Source organism: Natrix helvetica (assembly GCF_964273705.1).
Source record: "Natrix helvetica genome assembly, chromosome: 10".
Classification (NCBI taxonomy): Eukaryota; Metazoa; Chordata; class Lepidosauria; order Squamata; family Natricidae; genus Natrix; species Natrix helvetica.
This window is the reverse complement of record NC_138561.1, coordinates 21,902,070-21,920,906: the sequence shown is the minus strand read 5'-3', so window position 1 is coordinate 21,920,906 and position 18,837 is coordinate 21,902,070. Positions and strand designations below refer to the sequence as shown.

At 41.6% G+C, this 18,837-nt stretch overlaps 1 protein-coding gene across 4 annotated transcripts in view; it reads right to left on the bottom strand.

Moving 5' to 3' along the window:
- Positions 1–18,837, bottom strand: part of BANP (BTG3 associated nuclear protein) — an 84,387-nt gene that overhangs the window by 63,798 nt on the left and 1,752 nt on the right. For all 4 annotated transcript variants that reach the window (XM_081963606.1, XM_081963608.1, XM_081963609.1 and 1 more), the window contains exons 2-4: positions 11,000–11,130; positions 10,119–10,213; positions 8,188–8,387 (exon numbers count right to left, since the gene is read on the bottom strand). In XM_081963606.1, the coding sequence (XP_081819732.1) occupies positions 8,188–8,387; positions 10,119–10,213; positions 11,000–11,069 (365 nt within the window). In that variant the 5' untranslated portion in view covers positions 11,070–11,130. The remainder of the gene's footprint in view (positions 1–8,187; positions 8,388–10,118; positions 10,214–10,999; positions 11,131–18,837) is intronic.

The window sequence follows — 18,837 nt, the reverse complement described above, 5'->3', positions numbered from 1 at the left end:
CATTCTTCTGCTGAAAAATACAGAAACTTCTGTTCACTCTGAGATATTAATCACACATACTTTTCGAATTAGTTATGTTCCTATGTTTAAACATGGGGAAGAATTCAAAATAAATCAGCGTTTTTAAAATGATTATTTTAATAAAATGATTATTTAAACCCTGAGCAAAGTTATTAATTTCTTAGGGCTTTGGGGATTCCAGTATATTTTTTTTAGATGCTCATATCTTGGCCTCTCTTTTATTGGGCAGAAAAACCATGTTTATTTTTCACCCATAGATTCCTTCCAGAGTTGATTTTAACTCATATCCATCACCACTAACGTCCCGTTTTTCTAGGCCAATGACCTGTCACTCACCCAGGGGGTGGCCAATAAAGAGGGGAGGATTTCTGGCCTCCTCTCAAATGAACTACTCTCCTCTTCCTTGAAGTCATATTAAAAGCTCCGAGGGAGGGGAAGGACAGGAACAACCAAATAGACATATATTCAGAAGAAATCAGCTGACATCTCACCTGCTCCAAGGTAAATGTTCATAAGCAGCAGGCAGATGAATATTATGGAAAAGCACAATGTGGAAAAATTGAGACAGGAACTCTGACTCTACCGTGGTCTCGGATCAATGGATTATTTATAGAAAAACTCTGCCGGGGGAAAGAGGCAAAGGAGGGGCAGCATCTGGTTTCGAATGAACCTTTGTTCCACTTGTGTAAATATAATCTTACGTGACTTTGCATAAAGAATGTTAACAGATGCCTTTTGCTGATCTAGCTATGTCTTAAAAGACTATTTAGAGATGGATGTAAATAATTTTATACATTAGCACTTCCCACACAGCACAGTGTTGGGGATGGAGGGAGAAAAGCAATGACTGGCACAATTTTTGTGTGTGGTAACCAGAGACTTAATATACTTTTCTATTAAACTGGCACAGGAGACAATTTCCCTGTCCTGTAAGGATCACCATAAACCTGTAAACCTCCAAAAACTAATGGTCCTTTGACCAAGAACATTGCTACTTACTTATAAATAGCCTCTCTCTCTCCATATATATATATATATATCCATCCATCCATCCATCCGCTCGCTAGCTATCAAGCTATCCATCCTTCCATCCATCTTACAGAGGCAAAGGGAAAGTAGATAAATGTGCCCACTATTTAAAATAAAACCATATAACAGAGGGGAGAACAGCTGCATGGTAAAACCTCACAGCATCAGCTTGGTTTGCCTGTCCACGCATACCTGGTGTACATATAGAAAAAAATTCTTGCACTAAGATCTATTTTAGTGCAATTCTTAATTCCACATTAAACATCTCTTTGCCATCTAGAGGCATTATAATGATGATGCTTTTTTTCAAAGGAGATCAAACCAAATCAACCATCTTAGCAGTAGCATTCTTGGACTTGAATTATTTACAAAGTTGTGGTCAATTTGCAAAAAGCGGTACTTATTGAAAGAGCAAAAATATGCTAAGCATGCTTTTAAAAAAATAACCAATTATGTTGCAAAAATGAACAAATTTGTGGGATACATACGTTCTCCACTCTAGCTGTACAAAGAATCCTTGTTAAGGGGTGATTTACTGGTTTCAAGACTAACTTCAACAACCAGTATGGAAAACCAGTGTCAATAAAATCTGGAATGGTTTATTCTTATTTGGAAGAGACCACCGAACGCAGGAGGCTACCCACTGCATCCATTCATGAAAAAAGGACCCATTCATCTACAGAAGTGTTGCTTGTGTAGAGTTTTCTTCAGCCCAGTACAGAAATGCTGCCTTCGACAATGTGAATTAAATTACTTGCATTAATCAATGCAATCGTTGCTGACCAACTTCATCTCTGATTTCATTTCCCAACTTAAGGGGGACCAGGGGAAGAGGTGGTGTTTTGCGTTTTTGCATTGTGTTAATTGTCCTTCACCGTTCGGTCACCCCACCTCAATTTCGTACTTCCCCACCCACCAATCCCTGCACTCCACAAGTATTCCAACCACACGGAAGGTTTCTCGTTCCTCGGTCAGGAAGATCATTGGAGGAATGGCTTACAAATCTTCCTTTGTACTCTATCGTTTTGAGGAGAGCTTTGGGGACTCCAAAATGGGCCCAGGTTCAAATCCTTCCCAACACACAAGAGCTGGCTGGCAAGTAATCTCATCTCTAACTGCGCCATTCTAAAATGGAGCCCAGCGTCTCTCGTGTCGCTGGCTCATAATGGACAAATGAAGGTAAGAGGAGTCTGGGGAGATTCTTTGCAATTAGCAAACATGAAGCCCTTCAATTAACATTTGCCTAAAGCCAGAGAAGAGATCAGCAGTGAAACACATGGACGTTTGTTCCAAAAGAATCCTTCGCTGGGAATGACGCCCAACCACCTTTGGCATGTTGAGTTCAACTTAATGCCTTAATCTCTCCCAAATGAACTCAGCGCAATCCAGGACTCAGCCGACTTTTTAATGCTAAATTTCTTTAAAACACACATGCCTTTATACGATAGGCAGGGATCTTCTTCAGCCAAATATTTTGAATAAAGGACAGATGTTGTGTATTCCAGATCATCTGGAAAGCCTCATTAGCAATCATATTTATTTAGCATGGGCAATGCTTCATTGACAACGGCATACACACACACACCCCTCTACCTCAATTCTTTCCAGGTAGAATTTATCTAGACTCTAGTCTTTGTTTCTTTAAAACGCCACCCTCTCTTATGAGTACTTTACAAGGAAGATAGTGCCTCATAGTTGGAATTTTCAACCTGATTTCCATAACTTGTGCAATCCTTTCAATTCTCAGCATCAAAGACTCCGTTTTATATATAATACTTTTCTGCCCCCTTCTGTCTACTGCAAACCAAACGTGGGGATTTAACAGCAGAACTTCAATTATTTCTCAGGATCTCCAGAACTGTAGTAGGGAGCTGAAATGAACTTCGTTCAAATGAAATTGAAATTGAATGAAGTCTCCAAGTTTCAAGAATGCAATCTAGTGGAATATCTTCTAATTTCAGACCTAACTAGAATGGCTGAGAGCAAGGAGACAAGGATCTTAATCTTCAGAGAAAGATGCCCCAAATGAGAAAAATTGCTTTGCTCCTAAGAATGTCTAAGGAGATTCCCACTCATCCAGGTGGTGGTTGGCCCAAAGGTGCTTTTTCAAAAGGCAACTGGACTTGGTTTTCCCTTGAAGACGTTTCACTTCTCATCCAAGAAGCTTCTTCAGTCAGAAATGAAGAAGCTTCTTGGATGAGAAGCGAAATGTCTCAAGGAAAAACGGAATCCATTTGCCTTTTGAAAAAGCACCTTTGGGATGCGCATAAGAAGGTTTTAAACTTCAAAAAGGATGATTGAATGACAGTATATCTGCTAGTGTGCATTGCATAGAACTGACAATGAGAAAGGATTGAATAAATAAGGGGGGAGAGAGAGAAAGAAAGAGAAAGGTATATGTTTAAGGTTACGTCATCACAATTTTTTGACTCACGGAAAGTGGATTCAGAATGACTCGAATGAAATGGAATTGATGGTATCTACCCAAACATTGCCTTGTTTCTTGCTTCTGAGCTCCAAAAGCATTGCAGCTGGCATGCCAGAGACCGACTGCAGAATATCTCCCCTTAATCAAAACCCAACCGACCCAATCTACAAATCATCAGAACAAGTTATGCTTCGTATCACCCAGCTACACCTAGAAAACTCACGGGGACCAGATTGCCACTGCAACATCTTTGATGGGTGTCTGCCTAAGTAAGCACTGAGTAGATAAAAGTCTGTAAGTGACTCTCAGGGACACTCAGCTGAACACGTCAAGTTATTAACGTCTTGATGGAACAAGTTTGCCTTACGGGCAGATAAAATCAGAGCAGGAAAGGATGTGCAACTGCCAAACAATTCTGAAGATACAAGATGGTAAACTTCCCTACTAGGGAAGGATCCCTCTCGAGACTCCAGAGTGATGGTTTGAATAATGAGGACCTTTTATTAGGCGAACTCCAGCTGGTAAGAGAGCAAATAAGTCTTCACCTTCCTAATATATTCCTCCCTTCGTACTCTCTAGCTTACAAAGGACAGAGGAGACATTGCAGATGTGGTTGGATGTCAACTTTAGCATAGAAATCTAAACTTCTGCTTTTTGCCAAAATAGTGAAGATCCCAACTGTTAGTCCTCTTCCTAGTATGAAAGATGTGAGAGTTAATCCGAGGAAGCAGCTCTTTTTCCTTGCTTGACATCCACTTACAGATTATCAGCAAACCGCAATGCCCACAAAAGAATCAGTCAGAAGAGACGACCTAGGGTCAGAAGTGACACATCCAAGGAGCGTCTGCCTAGGGGCCGCGTTGGTGGGCCACTTTGGAGGAAGATTGCTTAGGAAATACAAACCTGTCAGGCAGAGAAGCCTGACTTCACCATTCTTGCACTGTGGCCCAAAAAGCTGGACCAGAATTCCCAGATCATGAGTCTGGATGCCACAAGGCATTTTCTAACCCACTGTGATGGCTACATCTGATGTCATGCTGAAGCAAAAAGGCCACATTCTTTGCCAGTTTCCATGCTGGAAGAAACTTTCAGCATATTTTCTTGAAGACTAAGATCATTTTAGAGCCAGACTCCTAAGAAATTGAAGACAACCAGGGCCAGAAAAATTTATGGGGAGAACAGGCAGACTGGAGGAGGAGGAGGAGGAGGAACAAAACCGAAATAAACTAGGCAGAGCTGAAAATTTAATGCATACTTTTTTAAAAAAAAACCTGAGCATATATGTATCATTTGAGAGTAGCATTAACCTTTGTAAAGGTGGCCACAAATGTGTTTGTCTCTAAGATGCTGATTTTGCTGCAAAGCGAAAAGGTTCTTCTTATTTGTTTTCATCTCAATGTAACCATTTAGCAACACAAATAAAAAATCCCATTTGTGCCTTCGGACTCAAAGGATGCAGACGTGACTGAGGAGAGGGAGAAAATACATGGGCGCATACATGCACCTGTTGTTTATTTTTTAATTGTTTCTGCTTTTTAGATAAACCGCCTCGAGTCCCTTTGGGGAGAGGGGGCGGTCTATAAATCAAATAAACTTGAACTTGAAACCTCACACTTTCTGCATTTTGTTTTCTTGGAGATAAGTTCCTTCCAGCTGCACACTTGTGACCTTATATACCAATGGTCTCCAAACTTGGCAACTTCAAGACGTGTGGACTCCAACTCCCAGAATTCCTCAGCTAGGGAATCCCCTGCCAGCTGGGGAAATCTGAGGGTTGCAGTCCACAAATCTTCCAAGTTGCCAGGTTTGGCATTGCCTTACACTGTGCTTAGTCACTTCTTCAGCCTCTTTTCCCCCATAAGTGCTGAAGGATCAGCTCACCCTCACGCCCTGTGCAAGTGAACTAAGCCAGATGAATTAAAGACAGACATTTTTGTATCAAGGCTCTCCAAACACAATTTGCAGTTACCATTTCAAAACTTGAAAGCACCAGTGTCCCAGGTAAAGGTTCCCCCCGCACATATGTGCTAGTCGTTTCCAACTCTAGGTGGTGGTGGTGCTCATCTCCCACTAAAGGTGGTCCCTGTTTTTCTACTTGCATTTTTTACGTGCTTTCGAACTGCTAGGTTGGCAGAAGCTGGGACAAGTCACGGGAGCTCACTCCATTACGCGGCGCTAGGGATTTGAACCGCTGAACCGCCGACCTTTCTGATCAACAAGCTCAGCATCTTAGCCACTGAGCCACCACGTCCCTTCTTTATGTCCTATGAGGTGGGAAATTCAGACATTTTGAGAAAAGGGCTTGAAGCAGCTTTCACAGACCAGCCTCATGTCTTTCCAGCAAGCCACATGGAGGAGAGCATGTCATATATACTGACAAAAACAAATACCCAGCAGTTTTTTTAGCAGTCCAGCTACTTCCAGTTACTATTTCTCTCCCTTTCTGAATGGTGATGATCAAGAAGTAATAGCAAAAATAAAAAATATGTATTTTGCAGTCATACACTACAGACTGGCAAAAAAATTGGATGATGCTATTGAGATGTGACTTCTGTCTATTTCTCTACCGCAAAGTTGAATTGCTATCTAAAACGAATAGCATCTTGGAAGATAAAATCCATAGTCAGTTTATTTACCTTAGGGCAAAGCAATTTAGGACTGAATATAAATCTAAGGGAAGGTTTTAAAAATAAAGCAAGTACCGTAATCCCCCCCCTCCCATCTTAGCATTGTTTTGGTTTTAAAGAGCATGTTATTTCTATTTTCTCCTTTGGAAACTTTAATTTTAATAAACTCTTGTTATTACGCTAATGATAAATGATGAACCCATGAAATAACACAGCTGTTAATGGCGACACAAAACCAGAGCAAGACTACGCATCATAATTTATAATATATAGCTCAAGCTCATTTCACAAAACTGTTCTGTGCACCTGGGGGGAAAGCATTTTTCACAAAAATATCTCCCTTGGTGAGACATAAACAGCTTCAGAATACCCATCAACACTTCATTAGGCAAAATCCAGCCCTGAGGCACAGACCACATCCATCAAAAATGCAATCAACTCAAATTACTCAAATCTGTGATAACGCTCACTGGACATACTTTGTTCCCTTTCCAATGAAGGTCTATATATCAAAACACGTTTCTAGCAAACCCACCAAAGACAAAAGCAAAGTAGAGATTTAAACACACACCCCATAGGAAAAGTTGTCATTAAAGTAACTACTTTTAATAAGTGTATCTTCACGCTGATGTTAACATACCCTGCCATCTGCTTTCTATGAAGTTAAAGAGAAGGATGTGTACATTTTAGCTGGGTTTGGCTGTTTGGCTTTGGTTTTGTATGTGTGAACGCAGCCATCTTTTCAAAAAATGGTTACAACAAACCAAATTTAGCACTCTAAGTGACTCTATCTTAAAGGTTATCTACAATAAGGAAACTGAAATTCTAAATATTTTGTTCTAAGGGAAACAAATCCCTCTGTATAGGAAAGTGTTGTTATTCCCATTTCAATTTTTTTTTTTAAAAAAATGTGAAAATCACTGAGGATTTCCAAAAGAGAAATCAAAAATAATACAATAATAATACAATAGCAGAGTTGGAAGGGACCTTGGAGGTCTTCTAGTCCAACCCCCTGCCTAGACAGGAAACCCTATACCATTTCAGACAAATGGCTATGCAACATCTTCTTAAAGACTTCCAGTGTTGGGGGATTCACAACTTCTGGAGGCAAGCTGTTCCACTGATTAATTGTTCTAACTGTCAGGAAATTCCTCCTCAGTTCTAAGTTGCTTCTCTCCTTGATTAGTTTTCCACCCATTGCTTCTTTTCATTAATCTACCCTCAGGTGCCTTGGAGAATAGTTTGACTCCCTCTTCTTTGGGGCAACCCCTGAGATATTGGAACACTGCTATCATGTCTCCCCTAGTCCTTCTTTCTCTTAAGCTAGACATACCTAGTTCCTGCAACCGTTCTTCATGTGTTTTAGTCCCCAATCCCCTAATCATCTTTGTTGCTCTTCTCTGCACTCTTTCTAGTGTCTCCACATCTTTTTTACATCGTGGTGACCAAAACTGGATGCAGGATTCCAAGTGTGGCCTTACCAAGGCATTATAAAGTGGTATTAACACTTCACGTGATCTTGATTCTATCCCTCTGTTGATGCAGCCTAGAACTGTGTTGGCTTTTTTGGCAGCTGCTGCACACGGCTGGCTCACATTTAAATGGTTGTCCACTAGGACTCCAAGATCCCTCTCACAGTTACTGCTATTAAGCCAGATACCACATATACTGTACCTGTGCATTTCGTTTTTCTTGCCTAAATGTAGAACCTTATTCTTTTCACCATTGAATTTCATTTTATTAGATAGTGCCCAATGTTCAAATGAATGTATTCAGTTTTTGCATGCTGGAAGAATGAATAATCATGGTTAATTGTGAGGTTATTTCCAAAATCAGAAGGTTTAAAAGCATGCTTAAACTCTAAGAAGGTTGAATTTTTTACTCCCAAAGGTAAAGAGACGTGTTCAGTTGGTCACAGACCGAAGAGCATCCTTTTTTTCTGCCTTCAAGGGGGAAGAAAAGTTTGTCATTCAAAGCTGCATGCCAGGTTCCTGACAAGTCAGCCCAACTCTGTCCTGCTTGACCGGGACAGACAATTGATCAGGAGACAGCAGACACACGCAGTGACACATGGAGACTTACCATCTCACTTTGTTGCACGTCTGGGTGGCCCCCAGCGGGGATCCTGCCACCATGGGCACCTGGATGGGGCTATGTTGCTTGTTCATGACAAGGTCCAGTTTCTCTTCCAGGGACTTGCAGGTGGCATCCAGGGCCAGCAGCTTGGCTTCGATGCTATCCAGCCGCAGGCATATCGTTTGGTTGATGGAATACAGGAAGGACTGGGGAAGAGGAGGAGCAGAGTGAGCTGGGTGAGGTGGCAAAGGGAGGCTCTGTTTTATGCTTGCCCTTACATAGGCATCTGCAAAGGGCACCAAGGAACAGCGAAAGCAAGTGCGGCCCCACAGCCTGTCTGGGATAAGAACGAACTCTTTGGATGGACTATCCAAGGGTTAAAAGGCTCGCCTACATTCTGGGAAGAGAGTCTCTGAATCTATGGTGGCCCCCAGTCAAGAATCTGGTGGCATCCTTTCCAATAAATACATTTGATGTGAGGGAGCGAAGCCCACGTTGTTCCAGCTTGACTATTATTTCAGCTGTCACCCTGGACTCATCTTCAGCTCAAATGATTATTAACTGCTCAAGGGTTTTGCCTTGGGTGTTTCTGGAAACAAGAGCTAAAAAGGAGGGATGGTAAATATGCTTTAAGTTCTAAAGGCATACCTAGATAATTGCGGGCCTTTTTAAAATAAGCATTCCACTCAAAAACACGAGATACTTATTTAGGGCAAAATATAGATCTTGTTTTGATTTGAACCTGGATGGGACTTTCTTTTAAAATACTTCTTGGGCACTCTCTGGTGGATATGATTAGAATAATAAAACAAACTGAGTTCAAATGACCTACAAACTCTGAAGATGAAACACACAACTTTAGAAAACGCCTAATATGTATTTCTAGGCTATTTTTCATTATAACTCAGCAATCTCTAAACTTAACCCGAAACGTTTCCTAATCTTCTTAGTGGAAATTCTGCAGAATATTGAAGATTCGCATTAAGCATATTACTCTCTTACTATTTTATTTATCTTGCTTTTTTAATTAAAATGCTGTCGACATAGCCATAAGCTTTGTTGTTTGATACAATCGAAATTTATTTCTAGTACATAGGGAAGATCTTAGTAATTCTCACAGAGAGTACAGGGAAATACAATTATTAACTTTGAATCTTCTCTGACTCATGGGGAAAAAAATATTTTCCACTATCCAGTCAGGAGTATTCCGTAATTATGCTAACATGCCTCCTCCCCCCTCCTCCCATGTACACATGCCTCTGACATACACTGGTGACTTGAAAATGGATTTGTGCTGCAGTGATAATATGTGTCAAAAGTACAGGTAGCTCTTGACTTACAGGAATTACGAGATACTACGTCATGCCAGTTGCTAAGCAGGTTGACAGGTGACGGACACAATTTTATGACTTTTCTTGCATGGTCATTAAGGGAAATACCCATTGTTAAGCAAACCTGCAGTCATTAAGTAAACACTGTGGTCATTGAGTCAATCCACTGTCCACAATGGCCATTTTTTGCCAGAAACCAACAAAATACTGGTTTCCAGCAATAAAACATTATAAACCACAGTCACATGACCATAGGACACTGCAAATGCAGACTGGTTTTGCTAAAGTGCCCAAAATACAATCATATGACCGCAGGGGGACCGCAGTTCATCAGAACTTTGAATCTGAATTGTGTTTTTTTGAGATCCATCGTCACTTCAAAATGGTCATAAGTCAAGGACTAGCTGTACAAGAGAAGAGGCCTCAGGCCTTTCCATGATAAAGTCTATCTCAAACCTTCAGGACACCAAACGTGCCCCTCCAAATGTCCCCAAAGACCCCCCGGTGGGCAGGATGGTTTAAATCACTTTAAACCGTCAAAACGCATCACTATTCTCTACCCCTGATTAGCTGCATTATGCGAACGAACATGTACATGGCTACAACCTTAATTGAGGGGTCCTGACAATTGATTTCTATCCGCTGCCGTTTCAAAGGAGGGTCTACATCTTCATCGGTCACTTCGTGGTTTTCCAAGACAACTGCAAGCACCAAAAGAGAAACAAGCAAACCGTTTTCAATAGTTCCATCAAAGGCCCTTTGGTTATGGAATTAAAAGGAAAAGCAACAAACTGGATGGAGAGCAGCATTCTAGAACCTGTCCGTGTAGGAAATTCTTCTCCAAAATTTGTTTTCACAGCTAGGTTTACCTACTAGTTAGAGCAGTGTTTCGCAACTGTAGGGAATCTATGTGGATTTCAACTCCCAGAATTCCCCAGCCAGCCCTGCTCCTGACATAGAGGATTTCAGCAGTGAATCAGCAGCCAGATGTTGGACATTTTAATTTCCTTGATAGTCCACCCACCAGATAAAGAAGAGCTGGGATTATGAGAATTAGTTCAACACATCTGGGCAAAACTAAATTAGAGAACGCTTCCTTAAATAGGTTTGATCCGATGTGGCAGTCCCCTTTGTTTATTCATTTGCATGCTCCCATCTATTCCTACTGAAGACCAATGCTACAGATTCCACTGCTTTGTTTTCTGTCTTAAAACAAAGTTAGCAGTAAAATACCAGATTTCCAGGACAGCTGAAAAATTGGAGGCAGTGAAGAAAGCTAAGTGTGAGGTTGCCTCTCTGCTGTTTTACTCAGCATCATAAAAAAGAAGTTCCGTTATATTACATTTTTAATTTTCTATGCAACATATACCAATGAAATTTGTCTGAAATGGTATAGGTGTTCTATTCTATTCTATTCTATTCTATTCTATTCTATTCTATTCTATTCTGTGCCTCCCTTACCTTTATGATTTTGCAATAAAACATACCTGGATGATCTGGGTTCAAGTCCTCCACAGCTATTTGAACGACATCCGCTAAATCCTGTTCTGTCATCATTCAGAAACAGGGGCGTGGGGGCTCAACTGAAGGTGGTCCGTCAGTTCATACAATTCTGATTCTGCAAAAAATCAAAAACGGCGGCCCCATGAGAATTATTCACCATTTGACAAAAAGATATGCCCATTTGATCTTCAAAGCATAGGGGAATTCCCCCCCCCCCATTGCTTCATGACAGGAGTGGCAAGCAGACCTTAGCAACTGGAGGCTATAGCATTCCTGGTGTGGCTACTCAGACTGACTAGATGCTCCCCCGAAAACTCCCCAATTTCACTCGTGCAATGAAGGAAGAGAGAGTCTGCTTTTCCCTCAATTTATTGTAAGTGCTAACTCCTAAGTCCATCATATTGACACTAAATACCATTGTACAACTGCAATCACCTCCGAACACAGTCCTAAAAGATGAACCAGCAAGAGCTCATTTCTTCCATTGCTTGCTCTTTAAATTATCAGCGCATTAAAGAAATCTCAATCATCATTTTAATACCACAGTATAAATCTATGCATGTCCAGTCAGAAGTTAATTCTGACAAAATCCAGTAGTTTAAATTACAGGTAAATGGTCCAGGATTTAAATCGGTTTAAGTTACAGATTTGAAAAACAAAACATGTTCTTCTGTCTTTGAAGTATTTATTACTGGTGAAACGTAGCAGATCTGTATATATACCCAATATTCTGTTTGTAATGGTTAGGATTGTTTTAGACCAGGTTCCCCTGGTTATTCTCTGTTTTTAACTGCTTTTGTGTTTGCAATCTGCCAGAGTTTGGGTATTGCAGCACTGATATTAGGGGGGGGGGGGGACATTTCTAGAGTACCGTAGTTATTCACTCCTTTGCATTGTAATCTCCTGGATTGTTTTATATGACCTACTCCAGAATCTGACACTTAACAGAAAGCAAATTTAGGTAACAATAATGCAATTCAACCTACATATCTAAAAGACAGAGGGCTGGTGAACGCAGTTCCGGATGGACCAGAATGTAGAAGCGATGGCAGTGATTGCACCCATATTATACAATTACCAAATGTCCAAAGGTGATTTTTCAAGAGGCAACAGGACTTTTCACTTCTCATCCAAGAAGCTTCTTCAGTTTTGTCTTCAAGGAAAACCCCAAAAAAGTCCAGTTGTCTCTTGTAAAAGTACCTTTGGGACAGCCGTGACCTGGATGAGTGAGACTCTCCATAGACATTTACCAAATGTCCCCTTGCTCAGCTGGAGACCACTGTCATCCTGTCTTTGGGAGAAAGTTTCTCAGGACTGAAATTAACACCCCCATTCAGCTTGGGGGTCATGTGAGACTTTTCCCTCATTAGATTAAGATCAATGCAGTCAAGATGAAGTGGGTTTAGCCACCACTGATTTCATGAGAGTTAAGCACCCTAGAACGGTTAGTGCTCAGCGGTGCTTATGTTGGATTGGATTATGTCTCCTCTTTTTAGCATTTTAACTCATGCTTAAGCCGCATGTTCACCGTACTCACGAAAAAGCCTTCGTAGTGAAACAAATTAAGACACGTGGACATGTTTACAAACTTATGCTGAATGGTACAAAACATGACTTGGAAATGATTCCATTTGAACGAAACCAGTTTCTAGAGTTTCTACAATTCAGCTCCTGCAATATTGAATTCCACTTTATACCCAAATATTTTATAACCGTGTCCTTCTGGGGTTCCTGTAAAGGACTACTGCAAGTTCTATCAGGGGAGTTTTCTAGGTTCCCAAACTGATTTTAGATGATGGGAAGAAGTCACATTTAAATTTGTCCCAGATATGGAAAAGAGGAATGGGACACAAACAGTGAGGAATAGAATGACAGACTGATTAGTTGTGGTTTTTTCCCTTTGATATCTGGAGTGAAATTTGGTTGATGAGAAAAATCTTATTTGTTTCTGAAAGGCCAATGCAAAATGAAGCACTCAGGTTGAATGAAAGTCAACTGAATTCATATCTCTCTCTCTCTCTCTCTCTCTCTCTCTCTCTCTCTCTCTCTCTCTCTCTCTCTCTCCCTCCCTCCCTCCCTCCCTCCCTCCCTCCCTCCCTCTCTCTGTGTTCACTTGTGGGATGCAGTTGGAATATGCAGGTGAAGAGTGGACTTCAACTCCCAGAATTCCCCAGCCAGCATGGCAACTTTAAGACTTGTGGACTTCAACTCCTAGACTTCAAATTCTGGGAGTTGAAGTCCACAAATCTTAACGTTGCCAAGATTGGAGACCCCTGATCTATGACATTGCTTTGAGTTTCCCAGCCAGCCAAGGCAACAGCTGTTCAGTTGGGGGTGGGAGGGGGGGTAGAAAAAACCCTTTCTGAATTCTTCCCACTGAGGACACTGCAAGAGATGGGAGTTATTTATTCAAGAGGATCTGTCGCCAAGAAAGATTCACTTGAAATTCGGATCACCGTGAAAGGATTAGGAGCGCATTTGCGCTGTGTCGAGGGGCCCAAGCGATCTGGCAAGAGACTGAGGGCATGTGGTTGCCATTTCTCTCCTTTTGGCAAATTAACTTTGCCATTTCTCAGAAGTCTTGGGCCAGGGCCAGCCTTCACATAATAAAACAGCTGTGCAAGGATTACGGTTTCATCATGTCCCGAGCTGCAAATGCAGTTGGAAGCTGGGCTGAGGCTGAAGGGAAAGAATCTTTCGATCCATAAATTAGGAAAGGGACCCGGCCAAATCGGTTCTCCCACCCCCCCACCCCCCACCCTTTTCGTCTTGGCTTTGCTCAAAGGGAAATCAGAATCATGCACACATTCTATTAATACAGGTAGTCCTCAATTTACAACCACAGTTGAGCCCGAGATTTCTGTGGCTAAGCGAGACGTTTATTGAGTCCTGCTCCCTTTTATGACCTTTCTTGGCCACAGTTGTTAAGTGAATCTGGATTTCCCCGTTGACTTTGCTCATCAGAAAGTCATAAAAGGGGTATCACGTGACCCCGGCACACTGTGCCCGTCGTTAAATGTGAACCAGTTGCCAAGCATCTGAGTTTTGATCACGTTTCCAGGGAGATGCTGCAGCTTGAATACCAAACCATTCTACAGGTGAAGGAAGTAAGCGCAAGGACAGACTTTCACCCCAGAACTATCCGTTTTTAGCATTAAAGGTGTGACCCCACCATACACACACACACACACACACACATACACAAATGACAGCCTGCCTAGGTAGACCAGGCCAAGAAATCAACTCCATGGGAAGGCTAGAACTATTTTATTGTGTTTGGCTACAATAATAAAATTCTGGAGATCTGATTGTGCTGCGCCTCCTCCCCTTTCTTATACTTATATGTGAATTAGGGAAGAGTCTGCCTGAATCGCTTCCAAATATTTATCTATTTGTTGTAGACTTCAAATATGTCATCCCCCCACCCCACCCCCCGTTTCCCTGGCCACAATACATCCCTCACCTCTCCATCCAGGTCATTTTTCTTATTCTCTGCATAAACTTTATTGCTGTTCACAATGTTCTGATTAATTTTGTACCTCATGCTAAGCCATACTTTAATCACAGTAGGCTAAATAAATCAAACTGGGGAGATTCACAAACGCTGCTAAGTCATAAAACCGGTATTTAGAAATCACAACCCCTGGTTTATGCAATGCAGAGATTTAAATCCCATTTGGGCGTAGTGCAAAGGACGAGCCCAGCTATCCTGTCTATGAAAGCAGGATCTGCTTCCAAAGAATTCCTATTCCTATCTCTTTGCATTCAACTAGCAATGGGCTGTATCACATTGATGTTCATTCCAAGTATTTTTGGAGAGAGAAACAATTGGGAAAATAAATCTCAAAAGCTTCATGGCACTGAAAACTAAGTAGGGTTGGGCCCAGCTGGCATTTGGATGGGTAACCATCAAGGAATCCCAGAACGCTAAACTGAGAAGCCCCAAACTCCCAGAATTAGACAATGGCAAAGTGTCATAGATGTATCCATGAAATAAAAATCAACTCAAAGGAAGTTCATTATCCTGCAAATCTAACTGTAAAATTTTTAGCAAAATCCAGAAAATCTGTTCCTCCTTCAGTTCAATCTTTTCCAACTGCCAGTGCCTTTTGAACCTTTCTGCAGGAACTTCAGAAGAATGTTATGGTTTCATGGTCCTTCACAGAGGTGTCCTTATTCTGATAACACTTGCTTAGAACATAAGAACCTGGCCCAAACAAATGAGGCCTCTAGGACCTAGAGAAAGTCTATCATGGGTCTTTTGCAGGAAAGCAATTAAACAGAGCATGGATGCAATTGTCCACTCTTGTAAAGAAGCCTTCAGAAGTTGCTAGCCTGCTGGGATCTAACCCAGGGGTCTCCAACCTTGGCAACTTTGAGACTTTTGGACTCCAACTCCCATGCTGGCTGAGGAATTCTGGGAGTTGAAAGCCACAAGTCTTAAAGCTGCCAAGGTTGGAGACCACTGATCTAACCCAATGGCTAGCTGCTTTCCCTGTTGGATAACTGAAACTTCTCAAGAACTTGCTGGATGTATTCAAGTTTTTCCCTGCCAGCCTTCTTACTCACTTGTAGCCAAATTCTAGTTGGCAAAGTTACTGGACGATTATTAACATAAACTTTCCTCTGTGGTCTGCAGAAAACAATATGCAGGGGATCGATTGCTTATTGGGCGATTCCACATGGCTTAGGACTGCCAAGAATCCTAACTTCCCTGTGCATGGGGGGCTATCTGGACAACTTTTCCATATGCCCGCTCTGATCTGGAGCAATAGACAAAGATAACTTTGATGCAAAACAGAATGAAAATCAGATCTTCCAGTGCTAGTCAAGCATGCTTGCTCCGTTTATTAAATTATGAAAACTATTCAAAAAAATCATTTTCCTTCTTTTTCATGATAGGATTATTAGTATTATTATGCCTTGCACTGGTTGATCCATTTCAGTTGGGTTTGATAAGTATGTGGATTGTAAGCCACTAGATTTTTCTTCCTTAAAATGAGGGCTTTGTTGCAGATATGCCTGCCAATATGTTGCTCCAAAGTGACAAAAATAGTGGAAGATGAGGAGGAAATCTATGCTCTTTGGCTTTTGTTTCAACAAAACCATAAATCATTCCAGTTGCATTTAGGTGTCCCCAAAGATTAACAACAAATGGACCAGAGCTTATTTGCAAGCCATCAATTATCCATTCCTTCCAGGTTTGTCAGTTTCCAAATCATATTAGAATAACATAAAATAGAATGAATTGAAAATAGCACCACGCACTGATGTCCATGGAACCAAGTCTTAGTTCAAAGTTCTGAATGTAGTTTTAGAGAAATGGGCCAAACGGTCACAAATTCTGCCACTGCTTCGCGCCACTTATTTTGCAGGACCAAAATGATTGCTCACATTTTAACTTCAGGGAAGGTGTGGCAAAAGGATATCTTCACCTGTGAAAAGAAGGAGGATTTGGATAGAATCGTAACTCAATGAATTAGAAGGTTTCTAATGCACCGTCCTCGGAGCTGAGCCCTTGATGTCCGGTGTCCACGGTTCCCAGAATTCCCAGCCAGGAAAGGCTGTTTAGGAGAAAAACCCAGAAACGAAATCTGTTAAAACGGAGGGCATAATAAATTTGCCCATCTGTTGCTTTTGCAAGAAATACAGGAAAGTTGAGAAACCGCGTCTTCTCCTAAGTTTCCATCTTTTACGAGAAGGAGTAAAACCACAACTGGCAAGAAATCCCAAGTATCGGTTTGCTGAGGTACTAAAGAACATTAACCTTTCTTCTATTTCTTCAAAGCATGGATTCCTAAATCTTGTGGGGCTGCCAGCTTGGATTCCGACATGATTTTCCATTCCCACGTCACTCCAATTTAGTCGGAAAAGCCCTTTCCTTTGAAGAACGGGACGGCCAAAAAGTTCAGAAGACAATAAAGTGGAACAAAGTTCAGCATCATAATCCAGAGATCAGCCATCAAGGCATGAAAGCTGCCTTGGCTGGTCTGCAGTACAAACGCAATAAAGCCAAGCTAATTGGAAAGAGGCACCTGTCAGGATGCACGGCCTTTCCCGGTATTGAAAAAGAACCTTTATTTAAGTGGATTAACTTAAGTGTCTTCAGAAGCGCATCTTGCATGGTTTCCGACACCACAGATATTTACTGCATTAAATAAATCTATAAATCCTTTTCCAGTATTAAAAAAAAAAAAAAATTGGACCAGAAACAAACCCAGCGCAAACAGGAATCATACCAATCTGGAGGACGGCGTTTCTTCCTGCCTCGTTTGTATTATTTTGGGCAGCAAATGTTCTCCAGCCCTTCCATCTTATAGAACCACCCGGGCCCCAAATGCATCTCTCGGTTCCAGCAGCTCCCAAGGTTCGTTGACAAACTCCACGAGATTGGTTCTTATTTTACAAACCCAAGTTGGATCCCGTCTACAGACTCACTGGAGCTTTGAATTGTCCGATCCAAGTTCATTGATCCCGGACCAAATGCATCACATGCAATGCTGATTAATAAAGAGTTGCTTATTTAAAATAAAAAGGGGCTATTAGTAAGGAAAGATCAAGGGGAGAATGTAAAGCGTGGTCTTCTATTTCCCCCCGAATCAGCAAACCTTGCGTGTGAGTAAAGATTCTGGCATGTCCCAAAAGTCCCACTTGGATTCTGCACAGCTGTTTGAGCAGTTCAGATGGGGGGGGGGGGAGAGGGGGGCAGAGAAGGCTTGCACCTGATGTGCCTGGAATTGTTTGCAACCCATTTCAAGAAATCCAGTCATCGATTATGGTCTACCTTTGCCCGTCTTATTTTACTGACATCCTTAAAACCAATTAGGCAGAATAGCTCCGAGTTTAAATATTTATTGTGATGGAACAGTGGCTTTCCAGCAATTCTCCTTGCCTAGAAAACAGAATGCCTACGCCGAGAGGGGATTTGGAAGCAGTTGCTCTTGTAATTAAATCAACTGGGATGCTAGTTTTGTTATCAGGCCGAGGCACACAAGCAGCTGAAATTGCTAAAGGAAGAGCATCGCCTTGTGTTTCTCAACCCCTGCCCCCCCCCCCAAAGGCATATACCGATCTAGCTGGCTGCTGCAGTCACTGCCAACTGCAAGCGCTTTGTTTTTCCTGCATTAAGTGAATGGATGCAGTGAGAAAGGAACAAAAGCACGAAAGAAAGACCAGCGAGAAGGAAACATCCTGACCTGCGAGAAACGAATTCTACTTTGGCCTCCTTTTCCGAAGGAACATAGAAAGCTGCCTGGTTACAAGAATGGCTAGAGCATTAGGGGTGCCCCCTTAGAGTTTAATGAAAACATAGCAACAGAGATAGTCTCTAAGTCTGTTCCGTATTTAGAGAGATTAGCGGATGATCCCATTTACGCCCAGAATTTCCAATCTGTTTTACCATTCAGTCCGACTGCTCTGGTCCTCTTCAGGGATCAGAGCCCCCCACAATTCAATTATCATCCCTGAATGTGCCATCAAGATTGGAGCACTTATGACTCCAGTACCTGCTAACTCCACTTTCCTCTGCTGCTTTTCTTCCCTTGCCTGCGTGAAAGTTCTTTTCGTTTATGCAAACGTACATATCATTCATATTCATATATTGTGATCCATGCAGCTCAGCCAACTACTAAAAGCTCCCTGCCAGCTATTTGCAAATACAGATTAAAGAAAATGCCATTTTAAATGCCCAAACTTCATTCAAGCAATCCAAGCAATATGGTTATGCATTTAAAAACAACCAATCCTAATTCCAAAATATGTGTAGTCGTATGTGCATACCTCTGGCGTGGCCAAAAATTAAATAAAACTAGCATATATAAAT